This window comes from Rhinolophus sinicus, linkage group LG06, assembly GCF_036562045.2.
Source record: "Rhinolophus sinicus isolate RSC01 linkage group LG06, ASM3656204v1, whole genome shotgun sequence".
Classification (NCBI taxonomy): Eukaryota; Metazoa; Chordata; class Mammalia; order Chiroptera; family Rhinolophidae; genus Rhinolophus; species Rhinolophus sinicus.
Window position 1 is genome coordinate 121,046,583 of NC_133756.1, and position 11,747 is coordinate 121,058,329.

The 11,747-nt window shown below is 37.9% G+C and overlaps 1 protein-coding gene across 6 annotated transcripts in view; it reads right to left on the minus strand.

Moving 5' to 3' along the window:
* The window catches only part of NUP98 (nucleoporin 98 and 96 precursor), a 92,601-nt gene extending 81,021 nt beyond the window's left edge, over positions 1-11,580 (minus strand). For 4 of the 6 annotated variants that reach the window (XM_074335856.1, XM_074335855.1, XM_019718983.2 and 1 more), the window contains exons 1-2: positions 11,391-11,529; positions 1,655-1,758 (exon numbers count right to left, since the gene is read on the minus strand). In XM_074335856.1, coding sequence (XP_074191957.1) covers positions 1,655-1,730 — 76 coding nt within the window. In that variant the 5' untranslated portion in view covers positions 1,731-1,758; positions 11,391-11,529. Of the gene's footprint in view, positions 1-1,654; positions 1,759-11,390 lie in introns of all 6 variants that reach the window. The other 2 variants (XM_019718981.2, XM_019718980.2) reach the window with 2 other exon arrangements.
* Positions 11,581-11,747: the final 167 nt, after the last annotated feature.

Genomic DNA, 11,747 nt, shown 5'->3' on the forward strand with positions numbered 1-11,747 from the left:
ACCTAGATGTAAAGTATTTTAATAAGAGGTGAGGAGACACCAGAAAAATTTTCTCTATTGTTATTTTTATTAGGTATGATTGAGGTTTGGTAGTTATGCTTTTTAAAAATCCTCATTTGTTAAAGGAAGTTTCTGGGATTTGCATTAAAATATTCTGTTCAGAATTCTCCTCTCCCCCTAAAAAGAAACGGATAAAAACAAGACTGGAAAAATGCTGATTGCTGAAGCTGGGAGATAAACATATGACAGTTCATTATACCATTCTTTCTACTTTTGTGTAAGAATAATCACCTCACCCCTGTTCGAATGGCTATTATCAAAAAGCCAAGAAACAAGTGTCATGTACAAGACTGGGTGAGACGGGAAGTGAATCTCAGGAAGGCTGGTGGGGATTAAAGACTTTGACATTTTAACAGTTCTCTTTCTGAATGTCGTATTGTATTCAGAGAGCCAATCTCAGAGCAGGATGGTGAGGGTGTGGAGCAAAGGGAACCCTGATACACTGTTGGTGGGACTGCAGATTGGTACAACCACTGTGGAAAACAATATGGAGGGTCCTCAAAAAGTTAAGACTAGAACTACCATATGATCCAGCAATTCTTCTTCTTGGTATTTATCTAAAGTACACGAAAACACTAATTTGAAAAGATATATGCACCCCTATGTTCACTGACTGAAGCATTATTTACAAAAATTAAGATATGGAAACAACCTGAGTGTTCATTAATAAAGATGTGGTATACACACACACAATGGGATACTATTTAGTCATCAAAAAAAAGAAATATTGCCATTTGCAACAACATGGATGGGCTTGAGGGTTACTACACTAAGCGACATAAGTCAGACAAAAAAAGGACAAAAACCATACAGTTTCACTCATATGTGGAACATAACACAAAAAAGAAAAAATAAACAAATTAAATAAAAACACTCATAAACAGACAACAGATTGGTGGTTACCAAAGGGGAAAGGGATGTGAGTGGAGGGGTTCAAATGGGTAAAGCGAATCAAACGTAGTACGGTGACAGAAACTAGACTTTTGGTGGTTAGCATGCTATAGTATATAGATATCAAATTATGATGTACACCTGAAATTTATGTCATTAATCAATGTTACCTAAAAAAAACAAAACAAAAAACCCCACACACAAAAATTTTTAACAAAAAGTTTAAAAATGAGAGAATAAAGGTTGTTATACATGACTAGTGCCATGTACAATACTGGTGGAAGGGGGAGTGGATCTCAGGGAGGCTGGTGGGGATCAACGACTGACATTTTAACAATTCTGTTTCTGAATGTCCTCTTATTCAGAGAGCAAATCTCAAAACAGTTAATAATTGCATTAGACTTCAATATTTAAAAAGTTATTTCCTGGTCTGAAAATTAGTAACAAATTATAACTTTCTGCTAAAAAGAACCAATTAATAAAAATATGTTAAGTATCTTGCACTGATGATCAGAAAGCCATGAAAGCTCTAATTTCTATTTTCTTAGACAATTTTCACAAGATCTTATCCTGATTATTTTTCAAAAAGGTTTTGTTATAAAAGACCAAAGTATGAATAAAATTCCTATTTAAGGCCATCAGAATGGATGTGTTCTTAATAAGAATAGCTTAAGATCCCCCCTTTGGATTTTTAAAAACTTACTCTGCCCAAATGTTGAAGTTGTGCCAAAGCCACCAGTGCCACCCCCAAAGGGTGTTCCAAATGACTTATTAAACATCTTTGAAATGAGTCTGTGCTTCAGAGAGCTGAAAAGAAGAAAAAAAGGTCACTTTTTAAAGACTACAGAATACAATGTAATTGTTTCAGAAAATGTACCAGTCTACAAACTTCATTAGGCCTGTTCCAACTATAGCATAATGTTCACTCACTCAATATCCTAAGACTCTGTATGATAAAATAGACCTTGTAAAATTGAACTCAGTGAGCACCATAATGTGAGGTTAACGTCAGATCCCAACAACCATCCCTTTAAAACAATGTTTTCCAACCTTTTTTATAAAAAAAAACTCAGTCCTTTTTAAATAAAGATTTCAGGTCCACTATGCCAGATTTTGACATGGCTCACCTAGGAGGTTATTTACAATACCCATCAAAAATTACAATGATGTTTCTGCTGGCCTAACCACCTGAAAAGCTAAACTTTTCGTCAGGGTTTATTTTCCATAGTTTTGCATTGTAAAAAGGTGTGTTCCCCTCCCCCCCATATAAAGTGTTGTAGTAGTAAATGTTTTCAAACTATGCATGCCCCTCCTCCCACCTCCAAATCCGTTTCTGGTGCCCTGACATTCTCTTTGAGATTACTTCTTAAGACTATTCTCTATGGTTTCCTACTTATCTATCTCCTAATACTTCTGGAAACATCATAGAATACCTCTGGTGAAAAGTCCCCAACCTCATATGAATCCAAACTATGTACCCAAGTCACTTAACGAATTGTATTAAAAGTGTTCCAAGAACAAAAGGGAAGTTTGGGTTTTCCCCGCTTGATTTGGATAAAAACAAGTTAAAGGTAGTCTACTCAACAGTTAAAGCTTTCCCCTTCCATAAATTTTTCTTAAACCTAAGATCTGCTACCACTTACCTGCCAGCAGACAAGAAAATAATGAGTAAACTACTTTTAATATAAAAACTCAGAAAACAGCCAATCATGCTTATCTGGATTTTGTGACAGGTACTATAATTTTTCTATTACATACACATAATGGAGCAATGAAATATGTCTCGTTCATATAATAGAATTAAATATAACATTTTGAAATACTCCCCACAATGTTCCAGTTTCCGATTAGCACTTCCAGGTATACTACACCTGAAACATTTGGTACAATACTGGAAAAGATGAAGCTGTCCCTAAATACCTGATGTGTTTATAGAAACTAACATTCTTTCTCCAACACTCTCCTAGAAAAAAAAATTCCAACATTTAGTTCTTTATTCCAACATCTAGGAATTTAATAACTCCTTCGATTAAACAAAGCTCCCTGAAACCAGTGGTTCAAGAGAGCCACATCAGAATTAGCTCGCAAGCTTTTCAAAATAGAAACCCCCAGGTACCATGCTAGAAATACTGAACCAAAATATCCCGAGTTGGAATGTGGACAATTGTATTTTGAAAGGCTCCTCAAGTGACTCTAATACATTCCCCTGGAACTAGAGGTTCCAGTTCCAAGGGAATGCATTAGAGTGACTTGAAATCATCATTTCTCTTTCAGTAAGGAGATGCTTTAAGTTTCCTGCCTTTCCAATTTATCAGGAGTCACAAAGTGGCAGATTGGGCCTTCACCATACTAACTGGTGACTCTTTTCCAGGGGAAATATTCTTGGAAGTACTTAGCAGAAGTCTAGACCTCTGAGTCCATCTACATATCTGCTTTTCAACAGTTCATTCAGAACTGACAGTTGTGCTAGGAGTTAGATGTCTGGACCAGCTCATTTTAATTGCAGTCTCTCTCATCTGCTCTCGTGGGTCATGGCCCCTACTAGATCCACTTTCCTGGTATCTGTTGACTTAGCTTTTCTATAATATTTCCTCTACCAACAACAGAAGATTTAGAGTACAGATACCTGCATTATTTTCCCATTAAAAAAAAAGTAGAACATCCATTCAAAAAGAGAAAGAAGTAATCCTAGAGCTTGAAATGTGTGGAACTTTTAGATTCATTTGAGTTTAAAGGCATATCATACATTCCTGGGATAAACAATACTAACATTTAAATTCTTACTATGTCCCAAGCACTGTTCTAAACAATTTTTATGAATCCTCATATAAACCTCCCACGAATCCAATGAGGTATTTTTATCCCTATTTTACAAATGGTGAAATCGAGGCACAAGAAGTAACTTGTCCCAGATCACAGTCAGTAGAGTCCAGCGCAGCACAACAGTTCTGTCAATGAGGATCTGAGTGCATATAGGACAGAGCTCCGTAAGATCATACTGTACAGCCTACGTGTGTGTTAGTTATACCACCTTGTGCTCTACGATGGCAGCACAATGAAACCACCAAATGATGCATTTCACAGACCATAATTCCTGTTAAGCGACACATGACTATACTGTATTGATTCCAGAAGCTGTGGTTCCTAGTCAAGCTAGAGCCTAAGAGCTGTCCTACAGAAAGAACACGGACAACTAAAGGGAAATGACTGCATTCACTATAAATGACGAGACTATAAATCTAAAATCTGGCAGCACTGATCCAGCATTATCAGGGGAACAAGAACTGCTCCGGCAAACCTGGGTGTTCCAGTCACCAGAAAGGTAATGTGTCTATGGACTGACAATTTTATACGGCATCCCCAAGGCCGAGATGGAATTTCCTACAAAGATTAACCACTTCCTTTATAGATGAACATATTTACACTCACTGCATTTATTTTTTTTATAAGACTTATTTACTTATTTATTTATACCCTCCCTCCCTTCCCTGTGTAAGACATACTTAGAAACGAAAAAATAAAAATGAATTAGTGCTACCTGAAACTAATTTAAAAATTTTTTTAAAGAATTAGTGCTCTACAGAAAGAGACAACGCCCTTAAATTTACTCTGCTTTCTGTGCTCAATCTTCTAATAAATTAATAACCCAGAATAGAATGTCAGCTACAAGAAAGAGGTAGCCTTAATAAGAGACACCAGCAGTCCAGTATTCTCCCACTGTCCCAACTGAAACTCAATAAACTCATGTCCTAACTTATTCATCCAATTTTTGAGAGCTTTGTGAACTCTGCGCACAATGACAAAACTTAGTTTTCTTCTGGAAAAGTGCTGGACTGAACCAGACACATGGTAACAACCAAGCAACTACCAACTTTAAGTGCTATCTGAATGACTAAGCAAGTTCGCTGCTCTCTGTTGACAGCAGACAGTTCCACAAAAGAGATACTGCAGATTCGGTTCCAGACCACCATAATAAAGTGAATCACAATCTTTCTGCTGGTGGAGGGTCGTGCCTTCAATTTGTAAAAAATGCAACATCTTTGAAATGCAATAAATAAAGCCAAGTGCAATAAAATGAGGTATGCCTGTAATTTTTCCTTTCCACCTCACTGAGTTCCTTTGTATCAAACTCAGTCAAGAACAATAATAAATGTTAGATGAATGGATTAGTATAATACTTCTGAACTTATAAAATACTTTTTCATATATTCTCTCATCTAATCTTTAAAAAAGTACTAGAAAAGGCAAGAATTATCATCCACAGTTAAATTGAATGGAAAAATGTTGATTTTTGCCTTGGATGAGAAAGGAAGGATGGGAGAGTTGGGCAGAGTTGCAGGAAGAAGAAATTAGTCTAATTTTTACCATTTTATCACCTAATATCACATCCCAGCAAAACTACCCTATCTTCTTAATTGTCATACTGTATCCTTCCTATGACTGATCCCCAGAACATTTCTTTCCTCTAAAAACTATGTCCCCTTTTCTTTCTAAAAATTGCTGCTCAAGCCTCACCAGCTTCACAAGACGACATGTCCCAAATTAGACCCTTCAAACTTATAGAAACACTTCCCCTTCCCCTCCCCCTTTCCACTCCTATTACATAAACTAATGACTCCCAGCTGTTTGTAGTTATGCAATATATTTGTTGTTATACCTGCCACTTAAGTGTGGCTGTTTGCCACTCTGGTAAAAGCATCTTGGTTTTTGCTCATTTCTCTCACTAGCGTGTAAATTAATTTAAGATAATCCATAGTATCTAATTCAGCCCCTTCCTTATAGGGCTGAGTAGCATTTTCGTTTTCATCCCCTTAACATAACTCTCATTTTAAAAACAGAAGTAGTGAAAATACATTCACTCTGGAGACAAATCTGTATTTAAAACTCAGCCATTTAGCTTTGCAATTCTCTGTAAACCTAAAATTCATTCAAAATAAAAAGTTAAAAAAAGGAAATAAAAAAACTTGTCACTTGCTACTGTATAATTGTAGTTAAGTCATGATACTCAGCCTCTTAGACCTCAATTTCTACATTTGAATAGACATTATAGGGCCTACACCAGAGGACTGTTAGGATAAAGTTGCTTCAAACTAGAGCTCCTCAAAAGCAGGTTTTTAATTCTTCAACTGTCTTACAATATTTTTAATTAGAAAAGTGTAATAATAATTTCCCCTCACTCTAAACCATGATAGATCAATGCCTAACTAGAACTCCATACATAACACGATTTGTTTCCCAATACTTCAGTGTCATCTACTGACATTTAACACAACCATAAAGCACCACTGCAAACAAAAACAAACCCCCCCCCCACACACACACACACCATACTCAGGTCACTATGATCATCTATTCTCTTCTCATCTGACATCTCTAGCTTCATTGCCAACTACTCACCTTTTTTATTTACAAACTCATTTGCCTATTTCTTAAGAAGCTTATCTCAGGTGTGCAGATAACAGTAATCTTTGTGTCAAAGAAGCACACTAAAGCAAGACTAAACAAAGGTGTGAAGTGGTGAGTGACTGCAACTCATATTCATGGAGGATGAATTGTTCCCTTCCTGAACACAGTGCTAATTCAGGCACTTGGTTCTGTCTCTTTTTTTTTTATACCAAGCACTCGATTCTTTTCTCCTTGATCAATGGTTTTCAAATATTTTTACCTATGGAACCCAATACATAAAATAGACATCAGCAGAAGCTACCCTGGCTGAAATAAAGAGGGATGGATACAACGGAGCCCTTTCAAAGAAGCTTAGGGCTGTATGAACTAGTGTGAAAAATCACTGTCCTAGATTAGTGGTTCTCAAAGTGTGGTCCAAAGGTCTCTAGATGTCCCCAAAACTTCTTTTTCAAGGAGTCCATGAAATCAAACCATTTTTATAATAAGTATTAGATATTATTTACCTTATTTTACTGTGCTGACTTCTGCAGTGAGGTGCAAAAAGCTATGGTGTATAAAACTGCTGTAACCTGAGCATGAATCAAGACAATGGCTGCAAACTGTACTAACAGTCACTGAATTCTACACTGCCACCCACTTACAGTACCACAAAAATCCCCTTTGACTGGAATGTCCTTCATGAAGCACTAAAAAATATTGATTGTAAAAAAAAAAAAGAAAGAAAGAAAAAAAATTGATTGTACCAATTCTCAACATTTCAGTATACATCTTTTTAATAACTCTGATTATTCTTTGGGATGAAATGAGAAGTACTCAAAAGCAGTTGTGCATATTGAAATACAAGGATCATCTCAAGATAAAACACTTGTGTGATTATTTTTTACTAGAAAGCTGAACCAGCTGAATTTTTCATAAAACACAATTTTTATTTCAAAGAATGAATGACCAACCATGGTTATTCAGATTTGAAGTGAAAATTAGAATTTTGAAAACCACTATGAGCTTGTCAGCTTCCCAACTCTTAAAAAGAATTATCTGACGATATGAATGGAAACATTATCAACTGTACAATTAAAGTTATCATCATTTGGAAGAGTTGTATAACTCAATGAACCAATGATTTCTAAATGACCAATGTATGATGTCATACAATCAATCATGCACGATTAAAAATCCATTCAAAGTCCAAGAACAAATGAATCTCAATGTAACAGAGCACAAAAGTTCAGTGATATAATTTCAGATTCCATATTGCAATAAACCTTTTAAAAGGTTTGAGTGTAGTGTCAAAGAAAATCTACAATCATTTGAAAAAGCTATTTTAAAACTCCCTTCCATCATTAAAGTCATCCAAACTGTAAAAAAAAATACAAACCCTCCCCTTCTCAACTACTTATCTGTATGAGGCTGGATTTTGTTCACATACTTAAAAAAAAAAAAAAATATATTAACTATCTGAATGCAGAAAATCTGCAAATCCAGTAGTTTTCTATTAAGCCAGACATTAAAGAGATTTGAAAAAATGTAAGACAATGCCACCCTTGTCACTAAATTTTTTAGTAATTTTTTAAATAAAATTATATTATGTTAACAGATTTATTTTTTAAATCAATAAATCTTTTAAAATTTTGTTTTAATTTCTAGTACAGTAAATACCAGTAGCTACAACCCACATAAATAAAAGCTGTTTGGAGTCTTCAATAATTTTTAAAAGCATAACCGAGTCCAGACCTTAAACTTTGAGAACTTCTAACCTAAACTATTGCTATGCCTCCCTCTAACTCGTCTGCCTAACTAGTTTCACATCTTCCAATCTACCCTACTACCCCCAGCTTAAACTCACTTAGTATCAGACTTAGCTGTATTTTAAGAAACGATTTGTATTTCTCAACAAATTTGCAATTGTTCTGCATTACACTGAATTAAGTACAAACTCTTCAATACGGCAAATAAGTCTTAGTATTTAAGTTCTCAGTGTTAGTACAATGGGACAAAACCTCCGATCAGTGCCTATTTATGTGGCATCAAATATATCAGTGAAATGGAAAGATAATGGAATTACACAGCATTACAGTTAATTTCTAAATGACCACTGTATGACGTCATAAAATAGATATTGTTTTATTTACCCAGTGGTCTATCCCCTTTCAAACAAGACCTTGATTTTTCCTATCTCAGAGAATGGGGGACTACCACAGAAATGAAAGGAGAAACTAGAGAAAATTAAGTCTAGGACTCTTAATCTTTTCAGCTTCCCACTAGATTTCGACAATTTAAGGTTTTTCCAAGGGCAATTTTAACAAAACACAACTTATTAGTTGACTTTACAAGCATACACCAGGCACCATAAAGATATGATTTTACGGAAATATTGGGAATGTTTTCTCTAGAGCAGTGGTCTCAATCAGGGGCAAGTTTGCCACTCAGGGGGCATCTGACAACGTCTGGAGACATTCTGGATTGTTACAACTTGGGGAGGGGGTATTACAGGTATCTAATTGGTAGAGGCCAGGAATGCTGTTAAATAAACATTCTACAATACACAAGACAGCTCCCCCATAATAAAGAATTATCCGGCCCAAAGTGTCAAGTGCCAAGGCTGAGAAACCTTGCTCTACAGACATACTATGTTGAATACAGCCAGTCCTCCAATAATATCATTTCACACAACACTGTCATTTTATTTTAACGTTGATGAGATGTGACTGGAACTCTTGTTTATATCAATTAGCCTATGGTAAAACTGGTTTCGTTATACAATGTTTTGCTGCAGTTCCAAGAACCTATCGACGATGCCACACGAGGACTTACTGTATTTAGGTTCAATTCCAAACACAAAGAATGCACCAAATTGTCAAGAAATGTTGTTTACATAATTTGGCTCTAATACTTATTGTTAAATCTCTAAATCCTCTAACCTTTCAACAGATTTCATAACTATAAATGTGCTCTTTATTTGAAATTAAACATCAGCACTACCACCCCTTACTTCCCCTTAACTGCTGCCATAAAAATATCACAATAAAAATAATATAACTGATTTTTTCCTAAGCTGTTAAATTGGTTCCCTAAAAGTTCTACTTGCTCTTAGCTATCTAGGTGCTAGTGGACGTGAATAAGGTCAGGTACCAAAGTACCATGTGAACTCTAACCTGGGCCCCACATTTCAGGAGTACACAAATACCCAACCTCTTTATAGACTATTTTTATGTTTAACTCCTCCATATTTATTCATTCAAGCAAACACACTTACTGAGGGCCTACTGTGTGTCAACCTGAATACAAAGACAAAAATATTTTACCAGTCTAATAAAAAGACAAACAGCTAAAACACAAAATGATTTGTGCTATAAATAGAAGTATCAAACAAGTGTTATGGAAGCTTACAGGGGAGAGAATGCCAGGAAAAGCTTCCTAGAAGAGGGTGATGCTTGAACTGAGAAGTGTCACAGGAAATATACCTTGTTCCCATTTTAGTATTTAGACTACAGTTCTCTTCTGCTCTTACACACTATTTTTCAGTTTTTGCTTTGTCATCTAAACAAGAGCAAAGTGGTGATCCGAGTGATGTAAACAGACCAAAGTAGCAACAAATTCCATTCCATCAAATCTTAATGAAGAGTTAAAAAATAATTTTATCAAAGTATTCCCCAGTACCTCCAACCTGTCCAACTTCTGATTTTGTTTTTTAAATATCCTGACTTCTTCCACCAAATAAACACAGCATCTGTCACCCAATTAACAAGCATTTCTTTCTGAATTTATAAGGCTGTCACAGGGAACGCTTACTTCTCTTTTCTTTCTTCTAGTTAGTTTCCTCTTCCAAAACGGAATTTAATTTTTCTTACCTTCTTCTACTACAAAAACTTTAAATTCAGTACCAGAAAGAAGCCATGAGTTTCAAGATACAAGAACTACAAAATGATTGTCTGCCTTTCTAAGTCTCAGCTATATTTCCTGCTTTCTACTCCAATACTGCTGTGGGTCATTAACCAGACACTTTCTTCCGAGTCCCCTGCAGCTGCTACAAGTAAAAATTTTAGATTTGGAACAGGAAACTAGCCAATGACTTGTAGTTTTACCGATTCGTTTTTCCAATACATAACATTACTGGCATTCTTTAACCAAAGTTTAAATTTAGTTTTCATGGTCTAGGTTAGGGTACCAATAATCAAGCAGAGCTGGTGGTAACTAAGTCAGAAACACTACTGAAGACTGTACCTACTTCGAACTACCGACAGCCCCCGTCCCTCACCCCTACAACCGAAGGGAGTCCTCATAATGGAAAGTGAAACATCTAGGGAGAGTGATGTAATAGACATATTTTTAGACTGAGCCAGATCTGGAATTGGCTAATTCTGTCCCTTCACTGGCCTCGGTTTCTTCATCTGTAAAACCTGCACGTGATATAAGGTAGGGAAATGGGCTTAATTTCTAAGATTCTTATGGCTATATATTATAGTAATCCAGAAACCCCACCTTTCTTCTCATGTAGCTTTACATGGAACACGTGGGAGGCCAGAAAATAATCTTTTACTCCACTAAACCGACCTTAATTCTCGGGTGTTGTAAAAAGCTAACAAACTCCCGACCCACCCACCCCAACCCTGGGGCTACAAATTTCTCCTGTAAGAGAGGACAGGCAAATAAAGCCCATCCCACACGACAGTCAAGGAAGTGCAGGGAGACCATATTCCTGGTGTTAAAGCGCTGCTCCCGCTAAGGACCGGCCCACCTAGTCTCCGCCGGGCAAATGAATGAGTCTGGATTGATGGACGCTCCCTCAGCGTAGGCTGCGACCGGAGACACCCACGACCCAGACCCCACCAAGAGCGATTCCCTTCCAGTTCCGGAAGAGCTGGGCCTCCCGGCCGCAGGATTGCGGGCCCCGCCCCCTCCCTCAGGGCAGAAGGTGCCGCCGGGGCGCGAGACTTCGGCGCGGAGAGGCCCTGGGACGCCCGGCGTACCGCCCGCCCTAAAGAAAGGAGGAGCCTGCCGGCCCCTGGCCGCCACCGCCCCGACCCCCGACTTACCGTGGTGCGGTGGGGGAGGGGAAATGTCAAGAGTGAAGGCCTAGGCCCGTCCACCACCCGCCGCTCAGCGAGCAGCGCGCGGCTGCCACGAAACCGTCGCCGCCGCTGCCACCGCCGATACCTACCGCCGCTTCGGGCGCAGCGCACAGTGGGCCCGACTGCGTCACACGCCGCCCGCCGTCAGAGGCTCGCTCCGGACGCTCCGCCCTCGCTGCCTGAGCATTGGCAAACGCCGCCGCCACTCTAGGCCCACCCTGTTACTCATTGGGCAACGACTCTTTTGAAACCCAACGTGAGGGAGGTCTTTGAGAGAAGGGGAGAGGAGGAAGAGGAGGGGCCTAAGAAGTTAGGGGAGGA